The sequence below is a fragment of the Oncorhynchus masou genome, chromosome 20 (genome assembly GCF_036934945.1).
Source record: "Oncorhynchus masou masou isolate Uvic2021 chromosome 20, UVic_Omas_1.1, whole genome shotgun sequence".
Classification (NCBI taxonomy): domain Eukaryota; kingdom Metazoa; phylum Chordata; class Actinopteri; order Salmoniformes; family Salmonidae; genus Oncorhynchus; species Oncorhynchus masou.
The window spans coordinates 27393071-27419409 of record NC_088231.1 but is presented as its reverse complement, the minus strand read 5'-3'; the positions used below and the strand labels follow the sequence as shown (position 1 = coordinate 27419409).

The window sequence follows — 26339 nt, the reverse complement described above, 5'->3', positions numbered from 1 at the left end:
TCTCTCTCCCCCTCCGTTCCCCCCCTCCCTCCTCATCTCTCTCCCCCTCCGTTCCCTCCCTCCCTCCTCTCTCTCTCTCTCCCCCTCCGTTCCCTCCCTCCCTCCCTCCTCTCTCTCCCCCTCCGTTCCCTCCCTCCCTCCTCATCTCTCTCTCTCTCCCCCTCCGTTCCCTCCCTCCCTCCTCATCTCTCTCTCCCCCTCCTTCCCTCCCTCACTCCCTCCTCATCTCTCTCTCTCTCCCCCTCCGTTCCCTCCCTCCCTCCTCATCTCTCCCTCCCTCACTCCCTCCTCATCTCTCCCTCCCTCACCTCTCTCTCTCCCCCTCCCTCACTCCCTCCTCATCTCTCTCTCCCCTCCCTCACTCCCTCCTCATCTCTCTCTCTCCCTCCCTCACTCCCTCCTCATCTCTCTCTCTCTCCCCTCCCTCACTCCCTCCTCATCTCTCTCTCTCTCCCCCTCCCTCACTCCCTCCTCATCTCTCTCTCTCTCCCCCCTCCCTCACTCCCTCCTCATCTCTCTCTCTCCCCCTCCCTCACTCCCTCCTCATCTCTCTCTCGCCCCCTCCCTCACTCCCTCCTCATCTCTCCCTCCTTCCCTCCCTCACTCCCTTCCGTCCCTCCTTCCCTCCCTCCTCATCTCTCTCTCCCCTCCTTCCCTCCCTCCTCATCTCTCTCTCTCTCTCCCCTCCCTCCCTCCCTCCCTCTCCTCTCTCTCTCCCCTCCTTCCCTCCCTACTCATCTCTCTCTCTCCCCTCCTTCCCTCCCTCACTCATCTCTCTCTCTCCCCTCCTTCCCTCCCTCACTCATCTCTCTCTCTCCCCCCTCCTTCCCTCCCTCACTCATCTCTCTCTCTCCCCCTCCTTCACTCCCGTCCCTCCTTCCCTCCCTCCTCATCTCTCTCTCTCTCTCTCCCCCTCCTTCCCTCCCTCACTCCCTTCCGTCCCTCCTTCCCTCCCTCCTCATCTCTCGCTCTCCCCCTCCTTCCCTCCCTCCTCATCTCTCTCTCTCCCCCTCATCTCTCTCTCCCCCTCCTTCCCTCCCTCCCTCACTCCCTTCCGTCCCTCCTTCCCTCCCTCATCTCTCTCCCCTCCCCCTCCTTCCTCCCCTCACTCCCTCTCCTCCTCCTTCCCCCCCCTCACTCCCTCCTCCTCCTTCCCTCCCTCACTCCCTCCTCCTCCTTCCCTCCTAATCTCTCTCTCCCCCTCCTTCCCTCCCTCCCTCACTCATCTCTCTCCCCCTCCTTCCCTCCCTCCCTCACTCATCTCTCTCCCCCTCCTTTCACTCCCTCCTAATCTCTCTCTCCCCCTCCTTTCACTCCCTCCCCTTCACTCCCTCCCTCCCTTCCCTCTTTCTGTTCTCCCTCCCTCCCTTCCCTCTTTCTGTTCTCCCTCCCTCCCTCCCCCTTTCTGTTCTCCCTCCCCTCTTTCTGTTCTCCCTCCCCTCTTTCTGTTCTCCCTCCCTCCCTCCCCTCTTTCTGTTCTCCCTCCCCTCTTTCTGTTCTCCCACCCTCCCTCCCTCCCTCTGTTCTCCTCCCCTCCCCTCCCTATGGGTTATAAGGTGTAGTGAACATTGAGCTCACTCAGAAACACACTGAGTCTCTCACACACTCGACAAGACACCAAGTGTTTATCGACCGTTATCAGAAGTTGAGCAACATTTTACTGACAGTTCTTTCTCCAGACTGTCAGTCAGACACACGCGGAAGGAAGCAAGAGACTATGATGGAAACTATGGGTGAGCATGACTGTGGTATCTTTATTAAACTCCTGTGTTGGCAGGTTCATATTGGTCGTTGCAATGGGACAGGCTGAGGTGACTCGTTGCAGATGGGGATGGTCTGACAGTGATTTAAAAGGGGAACAACCAGTACACTGCAAGGACCACTGGTGTTTATTGGACTGAATGAGCTCCTGGATGTTGTCATGTAATAGATGAATGCTCCTTCACATTGTTGTGGAGATCCTCATGTTTGGGTAGAACAGGCCGTGTGATGTTTTCCTTGTAGTTGTAGTCTGTTCCTTGTTTGGTTGAGAGCGGAGTTGTTGGGGGAGGGGTGTTCTATTTCACCCAATAAGGTCAGACTTTGCGAGGGGCCCCTAGTGGGTCAACTAAGAGGTGTTTATGTTGGTTGAGAAGCACACAGTTGTCTTGGTCACTGTTAAGGTGAACCAAGGGACTGGGATGCTAGCGACATCTCTCTGTATGTAAACTCTGTGATGAGTCTTCAGAGCTGCCATTCATTTAGATGGAGGGACTTCAGAACGAGGTGCAGTAGTGATTCAGATGTGTTTAGACTGGGGATCAGAGACTGGGAGTCAGAGACTGGGGGGTAGAGACTAGGGATCCTGTTGATAAATATCCAAATGATGCATGTGGTTCATTTGTCAGAGACTAGGGGTCAGAGACTGGGAGTCAGAGACTGGGAGTCAGAGACTGGGAGTCAGAGACTGGGAGTCAGAGACTGGGAGTCAGAGACTGGGAGTCAGAGACTGGGAGTCAGAGACTGGGAGTCAGAGACTGGGGGTCAGAGACTGGGAGTCAGAGACTGGGAGTCAGAGACTGGGAGTCAGAGACTGGGAGTCAGAGACTGGGAGTCAGAGACTGGGAGTCAGAGACTGGGGGTCAGAGACTGGGGGTCAGAGACTGGGGATCCTGTTGATAAATATCCAAATGATGCATGTGGTTCATTTGTCAGAGACTGGGGGTCAGAGACTGGGGGTCAGAGACTGGGAGTCAGAGACTGGGAGTCAGAGACTGGGGGTCAGAGACTGGGGGTCAGAGACTGGGGATCCTGTTGATAAATATCCAAATGATGCATGTGGTTCATTTGTCAGAGACTAGGGGTCAGAGACTGGGGGTCAGAGACTGGGGGTCAGAGACTGGGGGTCAGAGACTGGGGGTCGACCAACACACACACTGAAAATGTAGACCAACGTGCAGTATTTGTTTAAGAGCAAAACCTTTATCCCATCACTGTGTCTGACCTGGTTACCATAGCTCTGGTTCAAACCATGCACCTGGTCATCACACCCTGGTAAACAGCCATGTCCTGGTCTCAGAGCAACAGATAGGGACATGTGGTGTGTCCTCAGGACCTATGGGCCAGTATGAGATCCTCAGGACATATGGGCCAGTATGAGATCCTCAGGGCCTATGGGCCAGTATGAGATCCTCTGGGCCAGTATGAGATCCTCAGGACATATGGGCCAGTATGAGATCGTCAGGGCCTATGGGCCAGTATGAGATCCTCAGGGCCTATGGGCCAGTATGAGATCCTCAGGACATATGGGCCAGTATGAGATCCTCAGGGCCTATGGGCCAGTATGAGATCCTCAGGACATATGGGCCAGTATGAGATCCTCAGGACCTATGGGCCAGTATGAGATCCTCAGGGCCTATGGGCCAGTATGAGATCCTCAGGGCCAGTATGAGATCGTCAGGGCCTATGGGCCAGTATGAGATCCTCAGGACATATGGGCCAGTATGAGATCCTCAGGGCCAGTATGAGATCCTCAGGGCCTATGGGCCAGTATGAGATCCTCAGGACATATGGGCCAGTATGAGATCCTCAGGGCCAGTATGAGATCCTCAGGGCCTATGGGCCAGTATGAGATCCTCAGGGCCTATGGGCCAGTATGAGATCCTCAGGGCCTATGGGCCAGTATGAGATCCTCAGGGCCTATGGGCCAGTATGAGATCCTCAGGGCCTATGGGCCAGTATGAGATCCTCAGGGCCTATGGGCCAGTATGAGATCCTCAGGACATATGGGCCAGTATGAGATCCTCAGGGCCTATGGGCCAGTATGAGATCGTCAGGGCCAGTATGAGATCGTCAGGGCCAGTATGAGATCCTCAGGGCCTATGGGCCAGTATGAGATCCTCAGGGCCTATGGGCCAGTATGAGATCCTCAGGGCCTATGGGCCAGTATGAGATCCTCAGGGCCTATGGGCCAGTATGAGATCCTCAGGGCCTATGGGCCAGTATGAGATCCTCAGGGCCTATGGGCCAGTATGAGATCCTCAGGGCCTATGGGCCAGTATGAGATCCTCAGGGCCTATGGGCCAGTATGAGATCCTCAGGGCCTATGGGCCAGTATGAGATCCTCAGGGCCTATGGGCCAGTATGAGATCCTCAGGGCCTATGGGCCAGTATGAGATCCTCAGGGCCTATGGGCCAGTATGAGATCCTCAGGGCCTATGGGCCAGTATGAGATCCTCAGGGCCTATGGGCCAGTATGAGATCCTCAGGGCCTATGGGCCAGTATGAGATCCTCAGGGCCTATGGGCCAGTATGAGATCCTCAGGGCCTATGGGCCAGTATGAGATCCTCAGGGCCTATGGGCCAGTATGAGATCCTCAGGGCCTATGGGCCAGTATGAGATCCTCAGGGCCTATGGGCCAGTATGAGATCCTCAGGACCTATGGGCCAGTATGAGATCCTCAGGGCCTATGGGCCAGTATGAGATCCTCAGGACCTATGGGCCAGTATGAGATCCTCAGGGCCTATGGGCCAGTATGAGATCCTCAGGACATATGGGCCAGTATGAGATCCTCAGGGCCAGTATGAGATCATCAGGGCCTATGGGCCAGTATGAGATCCTCAGGACATATGGGCCAGTATGAGATCGTCAGGGCCTATGGGCCAGTATGAGATCCTCAGGGCCTATGGGCCAGTATGAGACCGTCAGGAATCAGGAGTTTGCAATAGAACAAACAGCAGATAGTAAAACTGCTGGCCACTGACTGTTTCTGGATGGCTATTGGTCTCGGCACAGAGATTAGGTTTTAGTGGTAATGTCAACAAAAGGTCTGTTTGTTGCTTAGTAACCTACCTAATAGTTGTAGGTTTTGATTTACTCATACATTATTTTTTATTTAACTAAGCAAGTCAGTGAAGAACAAATTCTTATTTTACAATGACAGCCTACCCCGACCAAACCCTCCCTTAAGCTGGACGACACTGGGACAATTGTGCTCTGCCCTATGGGACTCACGATCACTACCGGGTGTGATATGGGTTGATTCACCATTCACAGATCTAGGATCAGATCACCTTCTTTTATATGGGTTGATTCACCATTCACAGATCTAGGATCAGATCACCTTCTTTTATATGGGTTGATTCACCATTCACAGATCTAGGATCAGATCACCTTCTTTTATATGGGTTGATTCACCATTCACAGATCTAGGATCAGATCACCTTCTTTTATATGGGTTGATTCACCATTCACAGATCTCGGATCAGATCACCCTTCGCCTGACATAACCTTTTACCTTCATGAGGTTAATAACCATACTGACCCTAGATCAGTATTGAGATACTAATGTAGGCTAATCCAGTTCAATTGAAGGCCATCAGAGGTTCAACTAGAATTTAGAAACAATGAAGACTAGACAGCTGGGAGATGTAGTCCTACTAGAAACTGAGCCTTACTGGTTCATGTGAGAGCTGGGAGATGTAGTCCTTTATAAACTGAGCCTTACTGGTTCATGTGAGAGCTGGGAGTTGTAGTCCTACTAGAAACTGAGCCTTACTGGTTCATGTGAGAGCTGGAGTCCTTTATAAACTGAGCCTTATTGGTTCATGTGAGAGCTGGGAGATGTAGTCCTTTATAAACTGAGTCTTACTGGTTCATGTGAGAGCTGGGAGATGTAGTCCTTTTTAAACTGAGTCTTACTGGTTCATGTGAGAGCTGGGAGATGTAGTCCTTTATAAACTGAGCCTTACTGGTTCATGTAAGAGCTGGGAGATGTAGTCCTTTATAAACTGAGTCTTACTGGTTCATGTGAGAGCTGGGAGATGTAGTCCTACTAGAAACTGAGCCTTACTGGTTCATGTGAGAGCTGGGAGATGTAGTCCTTTATAAACTGAGCCTTACTGGTTCATGTGAGAGCTGGGAGATGTAGTCCTTTATAAACTGAGTCTTACTGGTTCATGTGAGAGCTGGGAGATGTAGTCCTACTAGAAACTGAGCCTTACTGGTTCATGTAAGATCTGGGAGATGTAGTCCTTTATAAACTGAGCCTTATTGGTTCATGTCAGCTGGGAGATGTAGTCCTTTATAAACTGAGTCATACTGGTTCATGTGAGAGCTGGGAGATGTAGTCCTTTATAAACTGAGTCATGTGAGAGCTGGGAGATGTAGTCCTTTATAAACTGAGCCTTACTGGTTCATGTGTCCAGAGTAGGCAAAAAGAAGAACACGCAGTCAGCTGACAGTCATGTTTATCTCACAGCATACTGTTGTCCATGCGCTCACACACACACAGTCACTACAAACTGGGCTGTAGGGTCACTGGTGCATGTGACTAGTTGAGAGTAAAGAGGAACTGGCACACAAACTGACAGGAGGGAAATAAATAACACACACACATTGACCGACTGAAAGTGGAGCGAAACAGAGCCAAAAGAACACACACACTATGGAGGAAGGAGACACACACTATGGAGGAAGGAGACACACACTATGGAGGAAGGAGACACACACACTATGGAGGAAGGAGACACACACACTATGGAGGAAGGAGACACACACACTATGGAGGAAGGAGACACACACACTATGGAGGAAGGAGACACACACACTATGGAGGAAGGAGACACACACTATGGAGGAAGGAGACACACACACTATGGAGGAAGGAGACACACACACTATGGAGGAAGGAGACACACACTATGGAGGAAGGAGACACACTATGGAGGAAGGAGACACACTATGGAGGAAGGAGACACACACTATGGAGGAAGGAGACACACTATGGAGGAAGGAGACACACACTATGGAGGACGGAGACACACACTATGGAGGAAGGAGACACACACTATGGAGGAAGGAGACACACACTATGGAGGAAGGAGACACACACTATGGAGGAAGGAGACACACACTATGGAGGAAGGAGACACACACTATGGAGGAAGGAGACACACACTATGGAGGAAGGAGACACACACTATGGAGGAAGGAGACACACACTATGGAGGAAGGGGACACACACTATGGAGGAAGGGGACACACTATGGAGGAAGGAGACACACACTATGGAGGAAGGGGACACACTATGGAGGAAGGAGACACACACTATGGAGGAAGGAGACACACACTATGGAGGAAGGAGACACACACTATGGAGGAAGGAGACACTCACTATGGAGGAAGGAGACACACACACTATGGAGGAAGGAGACACACACACTATGGAGGAAGGAGACACACACACTATGGAGGAAGGAGACACACACTATGGAGGAAGGAGACACACACACTATGGAGGAAGGAGACACACACACTATGGAGGAAGGAGACACACACACTATGGAGGAAGGAGACACACACACTATGGAGGAAGGAGACACACACTATGGAGGAAGGAGACACACTATGGAGGAAGGAGACACACTATGGAGGAAGGAGACACACACTATGGAGGAAGGAGACACACACTATGGAGGAAGGAGACACACACTATGGAGGAAGGAGACACACACTATGGAGGAAGGAGACACACACACTATGGAGGAAGGAGACACACACACTATGGAGGAAGGAGACACACACACTATGGAGGAAGGAGACACACACACTATGGAGGAAGGAGACACACACACTATGGAGGAAGGAGACACACACTATGGAGGAAGGAGACACACACTATGGAGGAAGGAGACACACTATGGAGGAAGGAGACACACTATGGAGGAAGGAGACACACACTATGGAGGCAGGAGACACACACTATGGAGGCAGGAGACACACACTATGGAAGAAGGAGACACACACACTATGGAAGAAGGAGACACACACACTATGGAGGAAGGAGACACACACTATGGAGGAAGGAGACACACACTATGGAGGAAGGAGACACACACTATGGAGGAAGGAGACACACACTATGGAGGCAGGAGACACACACTATGGAGGCAGGAGACACACACTATGGAGGCAGGAGACACACACTATGGAGGCAGGAGACACACACTATGGAGGCAGGAGACACACACTATGGAGGCAGGAGACACACACTATGGAAGAAGGAGACACACACACTATGGAAGAAGGAGACACACACACTATGGAGGAAGGAGACACACTATGGAGGAAGGAGACACACACTATGGAGGAAGGAGACACACACTATGGAGGCAGGAGACACACACTATGGAGGAAGGAGACACACACTATGGAGGAAGGAGACACACACTATGGAGGCAGGAGACACACACTATGGAGGCAGGAGACACACACTATGGAGGCAGGAGACACACACTATGGAGGAAGGGGACACACATACACTGACTGTCTGAAACCAGAGATGAGACACACTCACTCATAGCACACAGAGCTGCTGTTGTCCCAGGACACATCAGCCAGAACCAGCTAACAAGCAGTCTTTCTGTATCTGCACATGAACTGAACCACCACACACCGTTCCGATAGTCCACCCATAGATGTACTATTCAGATAGTTTTCTATGAAAAACACACACCGTTCCGATAGTCAGTTTTCTATGAAAAACACTTTCTGGGGCGAAAACAAAGTCATAGGTTGTCAATGTGTTCTATGTTCCAAGTCAAATGACGAGTCAATAGGTGACCTTTACCCCTTCACCTGGCAACAACCCCAATCTCACCTTTGAACTTACTCCTGATTGACCAAGGGGATTAGGTTAGTCGGATCCTCCCTGCATTGAGAGAGAGAGAGGATAAATGTCACCCTTAAGCACAGATCTAGGATCAGCTTCCCCAAATCCTTAACCATAAAGGGCTGGAGGTAAAACTGCCCTAAGATCAGTGTGTAGGGAAAAGCTGGTGTTGCTACAGCAGTAGACATGGATCAGTACAACACCCTGTTACAGTGTGAGGACCCAGGCACGTGGGGAGTGAGGCCCAGGGTTCGCAGGACTTCTCCCTAGAGACTGACACCTATTTCTGGGATGGAATCAACCTCGGGCTACCCTTGTTGGCCCTTTGTGTGGTTCTGTTGTGGGGATCACTGAGCGTTGTGGTTAAAATAGTTTGGGATTAAAGTGTCCTGTGAAATATCATGTTATTGTTGTAACTCAACTCCTACAATGTTTTCCCTACACCCTCTCTCTGTCTCTCTCCAGTCTGTCCAATGGGCAGTGGTGTCAGTAGACTCTACAGCTCCCTGGCCCAGACCCTAGTCAGCACCAGCACCACCCCGCTGGCCCAGACCCTAGTCAGCACCAGCACCACTACCACCCCCCTGGCCCAGACCCTAGTCAGCACCACTACCACCCCACTGGCCCAGACCCTAGTCAGCACCACTACCACCCCCCTGGCCCAGACCCTAGTCAGCACCAGCACCACTACCACCCCCCTGGCCCAGACCCTAGTCAGCACCACTACCACCCCCCTGGCCCAGACCCTAGTCAGCACCAGCACCACTACCCCCCTGGCCCAGACCCTAGTCAGCACCAGCACCACTGGCCCAGACCCTAGTCAGCACCAGCACCACACCCCCTGGCCCAGACCCTAGTCAGCACCACTACCACCCCACTGGCTCATCACCAGGACCCCCAGCACCCCTCCCAGGGGTGTCACTCTCCCCCGGGGGGGCACCCCCTGGGGCTGCTGAGGGAGTGTGAGGAGGCTCTACGGGACAGGCCTCCTCGCCTCCTCAGAGCCTTCATCTGCCCCGGGGAGGGAGAGGTGGACAGGGAGGAAGTGGACAACGATGCCACCCAGAGGACCATCAGAGTTATGCAGTGGAACATATTGGCTCAAGGTAAATATGTTGTTTTTTTCAATTGTAGCCTTTCTTTAGCAAAAATAGTCATGAACGTTTCATCTCATTCAGGGTTATTAAATGGTATATTTAATTGGCATCGAGGACAGTGAGATGGATGGACTGACAGATGAACTCTCTCCCTCCAGCTCTAGGTGAAGGCATGGACAGTTTCGTCAACTGTCCCCTGGAAGCCCTGAACTGGGCGGAGCGTAAATACCTCATCCTAGAAGAGATCCTCACCTACCGACCTCACATCCTGTGTCTACAGGAAGTCGACCACTACTACGACACCTTCCAGCCAATCCTGGCCAGCCTGGGTTACCGCGGCAACTTCTGCCCCAAGCCCCGGTCTCCGTGTTTGGATGTGGAGGGCAACAACGGTCCGGATGGGTGTGCTCTGTTCTACGATGAAGCCCGGTTGGACTTGGTGGACAGTGTGAATGTCCGGCTCTGTGCCCTTTTAACAGCCACCAACCAGGTTTGTAAAACTACGCCAGTTGAACCGTCCTTTCATCCTGAAGTAAATCACTGGTCTGACAACGTCTGACCGTAATAGGATGGAAACTCCGATTTCCAAGCACGTCGATTACCTCAAGGAATTAAGGATTCCGACAGGATCCTATTTTATAACAGGCAAGAGAGGTCAGAGGTCAACCCTCCTCCTGGACAGCCACTGTTTGTGTAGATTGTTAAAAAAATACAGACTGGAACGTAAACCCTTAACTGTTTTATGCATTTGTCTTCCTTACAGGTGGCGGTCGTCACGACGCTGCGTTGCAGGGTGACAGGCCGGCGGCTGTGTGTTGCCGTGACGCACCTCAAAGCCCGAAGCGGCTGGGAATGTCTCCGTAGTGCCCAGGGTTCCGACCTTCTCCGGAACCTCGCCAACCTCACCCAATCACCGGGGGGTCCTTCGGGTCCCATAGGCGTCGCCCAAGACACCCTCTCTCCTCGTCTGCGGCGACTTCAACGCTGTGCCTTCCGAGGACGTCTACCAGCGTTTCGCCTCGTCACCGCTGATCCTGGACTCGGCCTATAAAAGGTTAAGCCGGGACGGGCTTTCAGAACCGGCCTATACCACGTGGAAGATCCGGCCGACGGGAGAGTGTTGCACCACGTTGGATTATATCTGGTACTCTAGAGAAGCTTTCAGTGTGGACGCCGTGTTGGATATGCCTACAGAGGAACAGATTGGCCCCAACAGGCTTCCGTCGTACAACTACCCCTCCGATCACCTCTCGCTGGTGTGTGACTTCAGCTTTAAAAAGCAGCAGGAGGAGTGAAGAGGATCGCGTGGACACTTGATTGACAATTCGAGGGATGGAGGGAACAGAAAGAGGGATGGAGGGAACAGAACAGAACGAGGGATGGAGGGAACAGAACGAGGAATGGAGGGAACAGAAGCGCCACTGTCCCCCCGAGTCCGAACCCATCTCTCTGGGGTATGACGACTGGAGAACAGGAGGGGGGAAGTAGGGAGGAAACTACCCGCTTGGTGTGAGCTTACTTTTCAGAAGTAATGTTATCGATTTAAAACACTGAATGAAGGAGAGACCGAGAGGAATGGACTGGACAGACTGCTGAAACTGGACTCTATGGTTTTTGTCTACAGTAGAGGTGCTGTTGTTGTACCTCTGACACTGTGATGGACTGGACAGACTGCTGAAACTGGACTCTATGGTTCCTGTCTCCAGTAGAGGTGCTGTTGTTGTACCTCTGACACTGATGATTGCACCCTACCGGTCCTGGGCTGCTACAGTTCAAGAGGGTAATCCTACAGAGCAGGATCAAGGGGTTAGCCGGCTAACTAGGAGTTAACTAAATATTCTGAAGTATTACAGTGCATTTTGGGAAGTATTCAGACACCTTCACTTTCTTCAAAATGTTGTTACATTACAGCCTCATTCTAAAATGGATTAAATTAATGTTTTTCATCAATCTTCACAATGGACAAAGCAAAAACAGGTTTTTAGCAATACTTTGCTATGGGCCTTGAAATTGAGCTCGGCTGCATCCTGTTTCCATTGATCATCCTTTAGATGTTTCTACAATTTGATTGTAGTCCTCTTGTGGTAAATTCAATTGATTGGACATGATTTGGAAAGGCTCACACCTGTCTATACAAGGTCCCACAGTTGACAGTGCATGACAATGGAATTGTCCGTAGAGCTCCGAGACAGGATTGTGTCGAGGCACAGATCTGGGGACGGGAACCAAAACATTTCTGCAGCATTGCAGGTTCCAAAGTAAACAGTGGCCTCCATTATTCTTAAATGGAGGAAGTTTGGAACCACCAAGACTCTTCCTAGAGCTGACCGCCAAGAGCTGACCGCCCGGCTGCTGACCGCCAAGAGCTGACCGCCCGGCCAAACTAAGCAATCGAGGGAGAAGGGCCTTGGTTGGGGAGGTGACCAAGAGCCTGATGGTCACTCTGACAGAGCGCCAGAGTTCCTCTGTGGAGATTGGAGAACCTTCCAGAGGACAATCATCTCTGCAGCACTCCACCAATCAGGCCTTTATGGTAGAGTGACCAGGCGGGAAGCCACTCCTCAGTAAAAGGCACATGATAGACTGCTTGGAGTTTGCCTAAAGGACTCTGACCAAGATTGAGCTCTTTAGCTTGAATGCCAAGTGTCATGTCTGGAGGAAACCTTGCACCATCCCTACGGTGAAGCATGGTGGTGGCGGCGTCAGGCTGTGGAGATGTTTTCCAGTGGCAGGGAGACTAGTCAGGATGGAGGCAAAGATTAACAGAAAGTACAGACGGATCCTCGATGAACCTGCTCCAGAGCACACATGACCTCAGACTGGGGGCGAAGGTTCACCTTCAACACGACAATGTTCCTAAGCACACAGCCAAAACAACGCAGGAGTGGCTTCGGGACAAGTCTCTGTCCTTGAGTGGTCCAGCCAGAGCCCGGACTTGATCCTGATCGGACATCTTTGGAAAGACCTGAAAATATCTGTGCAGCGACGCTTCCCAAATACAGGTGTGACCAGCTTGTAGCGTCATACTCAAGAACATTTGAGGCTGTAATCGCTTCAACAAAGTACTGAATTTGAATACTTATGGAAATACTTTTAAATTTGTAAAAATGTCTTAACCTGTTTTTGCTTTGTCATTACGGGGTATTGTGGGTGTAGATTGATGAAAAAGTATTACATTTTAAAAGGAATCTGTAACAAAATGTGTCTGAATATGTGTTAAACATGTTTTGTAATGTTCATCAGCACAGCATTTCCTCAACTGCAGAGGGGGATCTTGCTCTTACTGTGTGTGTGTGTGTGTGTGTGTGTGTGTGTATATATCTCCTTTTCTGGTCTAATACTGGTCAGTCATTAATGCCTACTGATACTTGTACCAGGGCCATGTTCAGTACAACAACGTTGCATATAGAAATACCACTAAATAGAGCCAACGTGATTCCTTATTGTATGTGTCAGAGATGAGCGTTTGTTCTAAATGGAAATATGCTATCTGAACGTACCCCTACGGTACATTTCACCTGTAATATAAACAGTATCTAGGTGTATTTTATCCAAAACACACTTCCAGTAGTGTGTCTATACATTGTATGGGTGGCCCCAGTAGGAAACTAAACCATATCGCTGGCATGGTGCCACGTACTACCAACTGACCCACTTATGTCCAGTCCATGAGCATCAGTCCCAGGACAGTAGTTTATATTCAAACTGTCAGCCTATGTGCAATAAAATAATGTGCCCTTCTCTGCCTCTGTGTGGTGTTCTACACATTCTAAATCACTTCCTACCTCACCAGTTGGAATGCCAACCAATGTCCCCTGGTGGTAAGCTGTGGAACTACACTTATCACCAGCATGTGAAATGTGGACATGAACTACGACAGTGACGTCTGCTGTGTGTTCCTGATGGAACCTAGAACTCTGATTACAGGAGCTACTGTACCCCGTCTACACACATGTTCCAGATGGGGATGGAACCTAGAACTCTGATTACAGGAGCTACTGTACCCCGTCTACACACATGTTCCAGATGGGGATGGAACCTAGAACTCTGATTACAGGAGCTACTAAACTTTTGTACTCCGTCTACACACTTTTAAGTACATTGCATTCGTTTGGTGAACGCAGTCACTCTGCACCAACCAGCTGAGCCATTGAAGCGTCTGTCACCTCCCGTTCAACTAGTTCTGGTTAAACCCTGAATGGAACTGCTTAAAAACAGAATCCCTGCAACCAAAGGTTTACTAGTTGTCGGTTGGAACAGGTCCCAGACAGAAGGGTTCCCGGTGGCGTGTGGATCACCTCTCTCACGGTGTTGACGCGCTCTAACACGGCTGAGCCAACAACAGCATTTACCACAAATGCAGAAACGTCACCTTTGGAAGAGCATAATTTAATTAAACAAAAGACAAAACAGAAAGTCGTTTAATTCAAATGTTTTTTTTTATATTTCAGTAAAATCTACTTGAATACACTTTGAAACAAGAGTACAACAAAATAGAATATACTTCAAATGTTGAATATACAAACTAGTTCAGTCCGAACAGCTTTCTCCCTCTTCATACGACTAAGAAAAGCAAAAACTGCTAAAGGAAATGTAGGGGGCGGAGCCAAGATGACTGACGAGCAGTTACCCCAGAGACAGTTACCGTGGGGATGTAGATGCAGTAAGCCTATGGTCAAGGCCTACTAGAACCAACCAGGGTTGGGAGTCAATTCCATTTCTATTACAGTCAATGCAATTTTTTTATTTTTTAATCATTGAAGAGAATTGTAATGGTTTTGACCCCAAACCCTGTAACCAACCCACATGACCTGGGCTTCAGACTATAAGAGAACAATGGTGTTGTCCTACTGTTTTATAACACTGCGCTTGGTACAAGGTATCCAAAAAGGTCAAGAAACCGTAACACACACAAAAAAAAGCTGAATTATCTTATAAACAATGAATGACAAATAAAAACAGATTATTCTAAGGCTGTATTCCCCTAAACTGTATAATAGTTATATACTCACACAAGTCCTTTTGGCTTTTTATTTTCCTCTTGTAAGAGCTGATCCTAGAACAGCCCGCAGTCTTTCGTGTGGTTTGTTAACGCACCGGGAATCTGCACAGTGATTCGGCAAATCAAATGCTGGTCGTACACAGATACATTTCTATACAAACACACCCCCTCCATCTCCATCTCGCTCCTTTCCAGTTCATTTTTTTTTTTTTTTTTTTATAATTAGCCTTTTGTTTAGTGTTATCGTTTTGTCTTTTTAACGTTGCATTTGTCCGTTGTAGCTTAGTCAGCTAGTGTCTCATCTGCCAGGATCAGAACATGTAGTGATTTCAGTTTGACTTGGTCCCTTGTTCTGAAGGAGATTCTTCCCTTTTGAAAAGTCATTGCTGGGTTCCTACGTTGGCTGGGTAACCGACAGTATTGTACGACTCAAATGACTCCCTATTCCCTACAGAAGTAGTGTACTGTATAGGGAATAGGGGGCCATTTGGGATGCAGCCTGGGTCTCCATAGAGATGAGGCTGTGGTAGGAAGGTAGACCCCCCCCCCCCCCATAGATGAGGCTGTAGGAAGGTAGACCCCCCACCCCCATAGATGAGGCTGTGGTAGGAAGGTAGACCCCCCCACCACCCCCATAGATGAGGCTGTGGTAGGAAGGTAGACCCCCCCACCCCCATATAGATGAGGCTGTGGTAGGAAGGTAGACCCCCCCCCCCCCACACCCATAGATGAGGCTGTGGTAGGAAGGTAGACCCCCCCACCCCCATAGATGAGGCTGTGGTAGGAAGGTAGACTCCGCCCCCACCCCCATATAGATGAGGCTGTGGTAGGAAGGTAGACCCCCCCACCCCCATATAGATGAGGCTGTGGTAGGAAGGTAGACTCCCACCCCCATATAGATGAGGCTGTGGTAGGAAGGTAGACCCCCATAGATGAGGCTGTGGTAGGAAGGTAGACTCCCCCACCCCCATAGATGAGGCTGTGGTAGGAAGGTAGACCCGCCCCACCCCCATAGATGAGGCTGTGGTAGGAAGGTAGACCCGCCCCCACCCCCATAGATGAGGCTGTGGTAGGAAGGTAGACTCCCCCCCCCCACCCCCATAGATGAGGCTGTGGTAGGAAGGTAGACTCCCCCCACCCCCATAGAAGAGGCTGTGGTAGGAAGGTAGACCCGCCCCACCCCCATATAGATGAGGCTGTGGTAGGAAGGTAGACTCCCCCACCCCCATAGATGAGGCTGTGGTAGGAAGGTAGACTCCCCCCCCACCCCCATAGAAGAGGCTGTGGTAGGAAGGTAGACCCGCCCCCCACCCCCATATAGATGAGGCTGTGGTAGGAAGGTAGACCCGCCCCCACCCCCATATAGATGAGGCTGTGGTAGGAAGGTAGACCCGCCCCCACCCCCATATAGATGAGGCTGTGGTAGGAAGGTAGACCCCCCCCCCCACCCCCATAGATGAGGCTGTGGTAGGAAGGTAGACTCCCCCCCCACCCCCATAGAAGAGGCTGTGGTAGGAAGGTAGACCCGCCCCCCACCCCCATATAGAAGAGGCTGTGGTAGGAAGGTAGACCCGCCCCCACCCCCATATAGATGAGGCTGCGGTAGGAAGGTAGACCCGCCCCCACCCCCACCCCCATAGATGAGGCTGTGGTAGGAAGGTAGACCCCCCCCCCACCCCCATAGATGAGGCTATGGTAGGAAGGTAGACTCCCCCCCCCCACCCCCATAGAAGAGGCTGTGGTAGGGAAGGTAGACCCGCCCCCACCCCCATATAGAAGAGGCTGTGGTAGGAAGGTAGACCCGCCCCCACCCCCATATAGATGAGGCTGTGGTAGGAAGGTAGACTCCCCCCACCCCCATAGACGAGGCTATGGTAGGAAGGTAGACCCGCCCCCACCCCCATATAGATGAGGCTGTGGTAGGAAGGTAGACCCCCTCCCAGGGTAAATCAGAGCTGGTTGTGTGTCTTTATAGTCTCTCAGAGTCACGTAGAAAAAGAGGAACAAACTATGTGGCCAAAAACTGTACAAACAATGTTGAAGTGTGTGTGTGTGTGTGTGTGTGTGTGTGTGTGTGTGTGTGTGTGTGTGTGTGTGTGTGTGTGTGTGTGTGTGTGTCCGTACTCGTGGCCTCAACACTCCAGACCTCCTGATTTAGACGACTACGGTGATGATGTCGTGTGTTTCCGGTAACGTGGTCTGGACGGGGAGGGCCTGTACCGTTTAATGGTCAGCGTCTTGGCTTGCTGCTGCTGCGGTTCTTCTGCCGCCGTGGCAGATCTCTTGATGATGCCGCTGATGATATGGGATGCCGCCACCGGAGCGCTCTGATTGGCCGCCGTCGTCGTCACGGTGACCACTGCCGCCGTCCCGGTCCCGCCACCTTGCGTCGTCGTGACGATATGATGCCTGTTGTTGTTGATGATGATGATGCAGCGTTGTGGGAACGGCCAGCCTCATCACCTTGGTCACAGGGGATACAATTTGTAATTCCATAAATGAAGACAATGTTTGAATTTGTAACAAAAAATAAATATAAATTAATACACAGAAAACACATGAAGTCTGTGCCCAAATGCAATACTTTTATACTTGCATTTCAGCTTCTTGTGATGTTGTTTTCTGATTTTTAGCTTAAAATGGCCAATAAAAAAACTATTTTTAAAACAGACACCTGTGTCCCTGCAGCCATGGTAACATGAGGTGCCAGGGCTCGTACCCCCCAGGAGTTTGTCCCGCCCAGGAGAGAGATGCTGCCCGTCGGGGAGCCCCCCAGGCCAGGCTTGGTCTGCTGCTGGTACTGGGCCAGCTGGTGGGCCGGGATGGTGATGATCTTAGCCAGTTGGACCGTGATCTTGTCTCCGTTCTCCGCTGTGGCTGGAACCATGGTGGGGATGGTCTGGATCACAACCTGGAGAGAAGAGATATGGTTAGGAACATGTCTACACATTCTAGATCTATACAGAGTGGGGGGGGTCTGATTACAACCTGGAGAGGAGAGATATGGTTAGGAACATGTCTACACATTCTAGATCTATACAGTGTGTGTGTGGGGGGGTCTGGAACACAACTTGGAGAGGAGAGATATGGTTAGGAACATGTCTACACATTCTAGATCTATACAGTGTGTGTGTGGGGGGGTCTGATTACAACCTGGAGAGGAGAGATATGGTTAGGAACATGTCTACACATTCTAGATCTATACAGAGTGTGTGGGGGGTCTGGATTACAACCTGGAGAGGAGAGATATGGTTAGGAACATGTCTACACATTCTAGATCTATACAGAGTGGGGGTCTGATTACAACCTGGAGAGGAGAGATATGGTTAGGAACATGTCTACACATTCTAGATCTATACAGAGTGGGGGGGGGGGATGGTCTGATCACAACCTGGAGAGGAGAGGTATGGTTAGGAACATGTCTACACATTCTAGATCTATACAGTGTGTGTGTGGGGGTCTGACTACATACAACCTGGAGAGAAGAGACATGGTTAGGAACATGTCTACACATTCTAGATCTATACAGTGTGTGTGTGGGGGTCTGACTACATACAACTTGGAGAGGAGAGATATGGTTAGGAACATGTCTACACATTCTAGATCTATACAGAGTGGGGGGGGTCTGATTACAACCTGGAGAGGAGAGGTATGGTTAGGAACATGTCTACACATTCTAGATCTATACAGTGTGTGTGTGGGGGTCTGACTACATACAACCTGGAGAGAAGAGATATGGTTAGGAACATGTCTACACATTCTAGATCTATACAGTGTGGGGGGGGTCTGGATCACAACCTGGAGAGGAGAGGTCTATATGTTAGGAACAGGTCTACACATTCTAGATCTATACAGAGTGGGGGGTCTGATTACAACCTGGAGAGAAGAGATATGGTTAGGAACAGGTCTACACATTCTAGATCTATACAGAGTGGGGGGGGGGGGGGTCTGATTACAACGCAGGCAAAATAATTATGATGTAGAAGGTGAAGGATTAGATCTCGTCATTTTAATTTCATGAGATCAAAAGATAATATGGTTTCCAAGATTCAAGTTTTGAGTCGTGGACTTGGTTAGTATGAGGCGTGTCTGTCGCTCAGCCGTCAAACTGTCCATTCTGTCGACACTACAGAGTAGCTAGCTGACACACCAACTAGCGTGTTTACCCACCTTCGGTTGGGAGTTCGCGTTGCCCGTTGCCGTGCCGATGGGAGAGGCGTTGGCCAATTGGTACGTCGTTTGGCCTCCCGACGTCCCTGGCGCCTGTTGCACGGCAACCGTTGAGATCTTCTGGCCCAGTGACGTTGTCATGACTACAGGCACTTGCATGGCAACCCGTACAGTCCTGGAGACGGAAACAAAATGGAGTCAGTGACAAAGTTTTGTGAATACAAACTTACTGGACATCGATAGATAAACTAATTTACATTCAGCATAAAACCTCCAAAGTGAATTGTATGTTTCAGGGTCAGTATTCGGGGGGGGTCTAACCTGGGTCCTGAGGCAGTGGGGATGATGGCCGTGTGAGAATGCTGCGTCTGGGTTCCGTCTGGCGCCGTGGAAATGGTCACTATCCTCGGAACCGCCGCCCCGCCCCCCGTCATCACCGCCTTGTTGCCCTTAGCAACCGGAGGATGGACTCCGGTTCTCGTCCCACCCCCCAGGATGGTGGGCGTCGTGGCGAGCTCGGCCACATTCAGTATCGTCTCCGACGAGGGCAGGACCCTCTCGTGGTAAGACTTCTCTGAGCCAATAAGATCGCCCGATCTGGAGTCGGACTTGTCGTCCTCGATGACAACGATGTTCTTGGGCATCTCCTTGAACTGGTAGACCAGCCGCTGACCTTCGACCTTGGCCAGTATACCACGTTGGTAGTAGTACCTGGTAGAGAGGGAGAGAGAGGAGGGTGAGCGAGAGAGGGAAGACGGAGGGAGGGAAATAGAGGGAGGGGATAGGGAGAGAGGAGGGGAGAGAGGGGGAAGAAGGAGTGAGGGAAATAGTGGGAGGGGAGAGAGAGAGGGAAGACGGAAGGAGTGAAATAGAGGAGGGGGGAGAAAGAGAAGGAGGGAGGGGATAGGGAGAAGAGTTGGAGAGAGAGAGGGAAGAAGGAGGGAGGGAAATAGAGGAGGGAGGGGATGGTGAGAGAGGAGGGGGACAAAGAGAGGGAAGACGGAGGGAAGGAAATAGCGGAGGGAGGGGATAGGGATAGAGAGAGGAGGGGGAAGACGGAGGGAGGGGATCATGTTCCTCAGAGGAACTCATCCAAACCAACAACCTACACACCTAACTCAGCTTAAAGCCTCTTCCACAGTCAATGCCATTTCAAGTGCTAGACGGTTGTAGGGTAAACCCTCACCTCAGAGCCCGTCCCATGGTCTCATAGTTCATGTCAGGTTTGTTCTTGTGTTTGCCCCACAGCTTGGACACGGCCTTGGAGTCCACCAGCTTGAAGATGCCCTTCTCCCTCTGAGTCCACTTGATGTACCTGGGACAGGTGTTCTTGTCCTGGAGCAAGTCCAACAGGAACTCCCACAGGTACGTGGTGCTGCCTGGGGACCAGAGACAGGCGGGTCGGTCGACAGAGAGACAGGCGGGTCGGTCGACAGAGAGAAAGGCGGGTCGGTCGACAGAGAGAAAGGCGGGTCGGTCGACAGAGAGACAGGCGGGTCGGTCGACAGAGAGACAGGCGGGTCGGTCGACAGAGAGACAGGCGGGTAGGTCGACAGAGAGACAGGCGGGTCGGTCGACAGAGAGACACGCGGGTCGGTCGACAGAGAGACAGGCGGGGTCGGTCGACAGAGAGACAGGCGGGGTCGGCCGACAGAGAGACAGGCGGGGTCGGTCGACAGAGAGACAGGCGGGGTCGGTCGACAGAGAGACAGGCGGGGTCGGTCGACAGAGAGACAGGCGGGTCGGTCGACAGAGACCATACTTATTCTTCCTCTACGTTTACAGGCTTAAACAACAGGTTAAACTTCACAAAGAATATGGTTGATATCAACACATGAAATCCTAGGGGTTTATGTCCGTGTCCTTTCTGTATGTTTGGTGTGTCCCACCTTTTCCTTCTCTGGGTTTCTTCTTGATGCTGAGGTCCGGTGATCCGTTGGACACAGCAGGCGGGTGGGTCTTTGGCTTCCTCCCCGCTACACAGACAAACATACCAATAAAGTCATTCAAAAATCAATCAAATCAATTGACATGAGTCGAAGACATGAGCATTTCACATTGCGTGCAATCTCCCAATATGCCAATAGACGGCGCTCTTTCTGTCTACAAGATACAACCAGTCCTATTTAACATCAACATCCTGTCTACAAGATACAACCAGTCCTATTTACCATCAACATCCTGTCTACAAGACACAGCCAGTCCTATTTACCATCAACATCCTGTCTACAAGATACAACCAGTCCTATTTACCATCAACATCCTGTCTACAAGATACAACCAGTCCTATTTACCATCAACATCCTGTCTACAAGACACAGCCAGTCCTATTTACCATCAACATCCTGTCTACAAGATACAACCAGTCCTATTTACCATCAACATCCTGTCTACAAGACACAGCCAGTCCTATTTACCATCAACATCCTGTCTACAAGACACAGCCAGTCCTATTTACCATCAACATCCCGTCTACAAGATACAACCAGTCCTATTTACCATCAACATCCCGTCTACAAGATACAACCAGTCCTATTTACCATCAACATCCCGTCTACAAGATACAACCAGTCCTATTTACCATCAACATCCTGTCTACAAGATACAGCCAGTCCTATTTACCATCAACATCCTGTCTACAAGATACAACCAGTCCTATTTACCATCAACATCCCGTCTACAAGATACAACCAGTCCTATTTACCATCAACATCCTGTCTACAAGATACAACCAGTCCTATTTACCATCAACATCCTGTCTACAAGACACAGCCAGTCCTATTTACCATCAACATCCTGCCTACAAGATACAGCCAGTCCTATTTACCATCAACATCCTGTCTACAAGACACAACCAGTCCTATTTAACATCCTGTCTACAAGATACAACCAGTCCTATTTAACATCCTGTCTACAAGATACAACCAGTCCTATTTACCATCAACATCCTGTCTACAAGATACAACCAGTCCTATTTACCATCAACATCCTGCCTACAAGATACAACCAGTCCTATTTACCATCAACATCCTGTCTACAAGATACAACCAGTCCTATTTACCATCAACATCCTGTCTACAAGATACAACCAGTCCTATTTACCATCAACATCCTGTCTACAAGATACAACCAGTCTGACAAGTCAGTCCTATTTAACATCAACATCTTTATAGTACCTTTATCATTAAAACCATTTAGGCTCTTTAGCATTACTTTGATGTCTCAATCAACAGCCAGCATCTCCAATCAACAGCCAGTATCTCCAATCAACAGCCAGCATCTCCAATCAACAGCCAGTATCTCCAATCAACAGCCAGTATCTCCAATCAACAGCCAGTATCTCCAATCAACAGCCAGCATCTCCAATCAACAGCCAGCATCTCCAGTCAACAGCCAGTATCTCCAGTCAACAGCCAGTATCTCCAGTCAACAGCCAGTATCTCCAGTCAACAGCCAGTATCTCCAGTCAACAGCCAGTATCTCCAGTCAACAGCCAGTATCTCCAGTCAACAGCCAGTATCTCCAATCAACAGCCAGTATCTCCAATCAACAGCCAGCATCTCCAATCAACAGCCAGTATCTCCAATCAACAGCCAGTATCTCCAGTCAACAGCCAGTATCTCCAATCAACAGCCAGTATCTCCAATCAACAGCCAGTATCTCCAGTCAACAGCCAGTATCTCCAGTCAACAGCCAGTATCTCCAATCAACAGCCAGTATCTCCAATCAACAGCCAGTATCTCCAGTCAACAGCCAGTATCTCCAATCAACAGCCAGTATCTCCAATCAACAGCCAGTATCTCCAGTCAACAGCCAGTATCTCCAGTCAACAGCCAGTATCTCCAATCAACAGCCAGTATCTCCAATCAACAGCCAGTATCTCCAGTCAACAGCCAGCATCTCCAGTCAACAGCCAGTATCTCCAGTCAACAGCCAGTATCTCCAGTCAACAGCCAGTATCTCCAATCAACAGCCAGTATCTCCAATCAACAGCCAGTATCTCCAATCAACAGCCAGTATCTCCAATCAACAGCCAGTATCTGTGGGTAGTATTATAGAAAGTTCTCAGTGGATAGCCAGTATTCTATTCTGTCTTAGAGTCATCTTAACCTTCCTGACAGGTTGGTGGTCAGGTTCCTCTAGGAGGGTGTCCTCATCACTAACCTTTCTGACAGGTTGGTGGTCAGGCTCAGGTTCCTCTAGGAGGGTGACCTCCGTGTCCTCATCACTAACCTTTCTTCTTCCTGACAGGTTGGTGGTCAGGTTCCTCTAGGAGGGTGTCCTCATCACTAACCTTCCTGACGGGTTGGTGGTCAGGTTCCTCTAGGAGGGTGTCCTCATCACTAACCTTCCTGACGGGTTGGTGGTCAGGTTCCTCTAAGAGGGTGACTGTGTCCTCATCACTAACCTTTCTTCTTCCTGACAGGTTGGTGGTCAGGCTCGGACTCGTCTGGTTCCTCTATGAGGGTGACCTCCATGTCCTCGTCCATACAGTCTTCCGTAGACACCTCCACCACCGTCTCGGTCATCACGTCTGGACGCATCGCCGCGTGGATGAAGTCTGGGGTGGTCCCACACCCTGCCGGGATGAACACATCTAGTGGGACGAGAGGGAAAACGTTAAGAAGAGAGAAACAGTGTGTGTGTTATGGTGGATGCGACGTTGTGTGAACACCAACATTCGTATGAAATCATCTGAGATCTACGACATCAATAATGTCTCTGTTCTTGTCTCTCGGCTGCTTATGGATGGAACATGTCATGGTGAATACCTGGGCTGCGGTCTCAATAATGTCTCTCTGTTCTTGTCTCTCGGCTGCTTATGGATGGAACATGTCATGGTGAATACCTGGGCTACGGTCTCAATAATGTCTCTCTGTTCTGGTCTCTCGGCTGCTTATGGATGGAACATGTCATGGTGAATACCTGGGCTGTGGTCTCAATAATGTCTCTCTGTTCTCGTCTCTCGGCTGCTTATGGATGGAACATGTCATGGTGAATACCTGGGCTGCGGTCTCAATAATGTCTCTGTTCTGGTCTCTCGGCTGCTTATGGATGGAACATGTCATGGTGAATACCTGGGCTGCGGTCTCAATAATGTCTCTCTGTTCTGGTCTCTCGGCTGCTTATGGATGGAACATGGCATGGTGAATACCTGGGCTGCGGTCTCAATAATGTCTCTGTTCTGGTCTCTCGGCTGCTTATGGATGGAACATGTCATGGTGAATACCTGGGCTGCGGTCTCAATAATGTCTCTCTGTTCTTGTCTCTCGGCTGCTTATGGATGGAATATGTCATGGTGAATACCTGGGCTACGGTCTCAATAATGTCTCTCTGTTCTGGTCTCTCGGCTGCTTATGGATGGAACATGTCATGGTGAATACCTGGGCTGCGGTCTCAATAATGTCTCTCTGTTCTTGTCTCTCGGCTGCTTATGGATGGAACATGTCATGGTGAATACCTGGGCTGCGGTCTCAATAATGTCTCTCTGTTCTTGTCTCTCGGCTGCTTATGGATGGAACATGTCATGGTGAATACCTGGGCTGCGGTCTCAATAATGTCTCTCTGTTCTTGTCTCTCGGCTGCTTATGGATGGAACATGTCATGGTGAATACCTGGGCTGCGGTCTCAATAATGTCTCTCTGTACTTGTCTCTCGGCTGCTTATGGATGGAACATGTCATGGTGAATACCTGGGCTGCGGTCTCCTCTCAGGCTGGTAACAGAGTCCATGTGCAGCAGAGCCTCGGCAGCCTCGATGGTCTTATCTGAACAGTAGATAGTGGAGCCAGACTGTTGGTAATGGACGGACGCCTCCACTGAAACACAGACAACACACGTTACTAAAGGGGAAAAGCACCGCTGCAGGTCCGTAGACATTTCATTACTTGTACAGTACAGAGGGGTTCTGATGCATCCTACCGGAAATAAAAGTTGTGTTTGGTGACCTCAAGACTGTTACCATGGTTTGGTTTTTATTGTGAAAACACCGTCAGCGTTCCACCATTAACGGTTCACTACCAAACTAACGGCTGAGACACTAGAATGGCTTGTTTACTACACTTCACACAGGACTTCTACAGTCTGTCAAAGCTGACATTCTCTCTGGCGCCCCCTAGCAACCGTTCTGTCTCCAGTTACTATGGCTTAATAACTGATGTAGGATCAGCTGCAAATAAAAGTCTCTCTCTACCACTATGACCTACAGTGTCAGACTGACCTTAAAACAGATGTTACAGAGCATCAAGTAACTAACTAACCACAACTAACTAACCATCTATAACTAACTAACCATCTATAATTAACTAACCATCTATAACTAACTAACCATCTATAATTAACTAACCATCTATAATTAACTAACCATCTATAACTAACTAACCAACCATAACTAACCATCTATAACTAACCAACCATCTATAACTAACTAACCAACCATCTATAACTAACCAACCATCTATAACTAACCAACCATCTATAACTAACCATAACTAACTAACCATCTATAACTAACTAACCATCTATAACTAACCATCTATAACTAACCAACCAACCATAACTAACCAACCAACCATAACTAACCAACCAACCATAACTAACCAACCATAACTAACCAACCAACCATAACTAACCAACCATCTATAACTAACCATAACTAACTAACCATAAGTAACTAACCATCTAATAAGTCTAATAAGTATTGGTTAGAAGTCATGGTTTCCTCCTTTCCTTTGGGCCCTGCGGTTTTCCTTCTAAAATGACCCAATCTGTTTTCCTCATTACGGGCTGTCTACAACAAGGGGTCTAGAGGGTTTCCTTGTGCTCATCTGGTCATGGTAAATCATTTGGGCTAGGAATTGTTTCACAAAGAAAAGGAGACAGGAAAACGTATGTAATTTATTAGTATGGGGTATGCAGTCATTCTGAGGAACTAGGGAGACAGACTAAGCCCAGGGATTCCATTTACAGTACACTACTTTTGACCAGAGTGCTCTGGGTCCTGGTCAAAAGTAGTGCTATATAGTGGATAGGGTGCCATTTGGAACCAAACCCAGGGCACCTGCTGTTGTCCTCTCTGGGAAGCACGTCTCTGGTTACCATCATCCTGCCATGTTTGGCTATGAGGCAGGCACAGGGCAGGGGAGAGGGTTATCTTTAGGAAGACTGACTGACTGACTGCCTGCCCCCATTCAGACCCTGACACTCACACTACCCATCTTCCCAAGCGCAAACAAACTGTAGCCCCCACCCCACACACACACACACATAAACAAGCAGACCTACTATAGGCACCTGATAGGCCGAGCTGCCGTTGAAACAAGGCAGGACTACCTAAATAAACCCACCATAGACCATAACATAGACTGGGCACTGGATACTTTGACACCGATACAGAGGCTAGAAATAAACACAGACATTT

The 26339-nt window shown here is 49.8% G+C and overlaps 1 protein-coding gene and 2 pseudogenes across 1 annotated transcript; 2 read left to right on the top strand and 1 right to left on the bottom strand.

Annotated features, from left to right (window-relative positions):
* The window catches only part of LOC135506610 (ETS-related transcription factor Elf-2-like), a 276324-nt pseudogene that overhangs the window by 232358 nt on the left and 17627 nt on the right, over positions 1-26339 (top strand).
* On the top strand, positions 1651-11086 carry LOC135506612 (nocturnin-like; annotated as a pseudogene).
* LOC135507215 (ETS-related transcription factor Elf-2-like) lies at positions 16624-24814 on the bottom strand. Its single transcript, XM_064926804.1, is given in 9 exon segments — positions 16624-17159; positions 17161-17213; positions 17425-17661; positions 18921-19095; positions 19242-19631; positions 20107-20299; positions 20810-20896; positions 23329-23517; positions 24613-24814. Coding segments are annotated over 9 exon segments (1758 nt in total). The 5' UTR covers positions 24800-24814; the 3' UTR covers positions 16624-16912.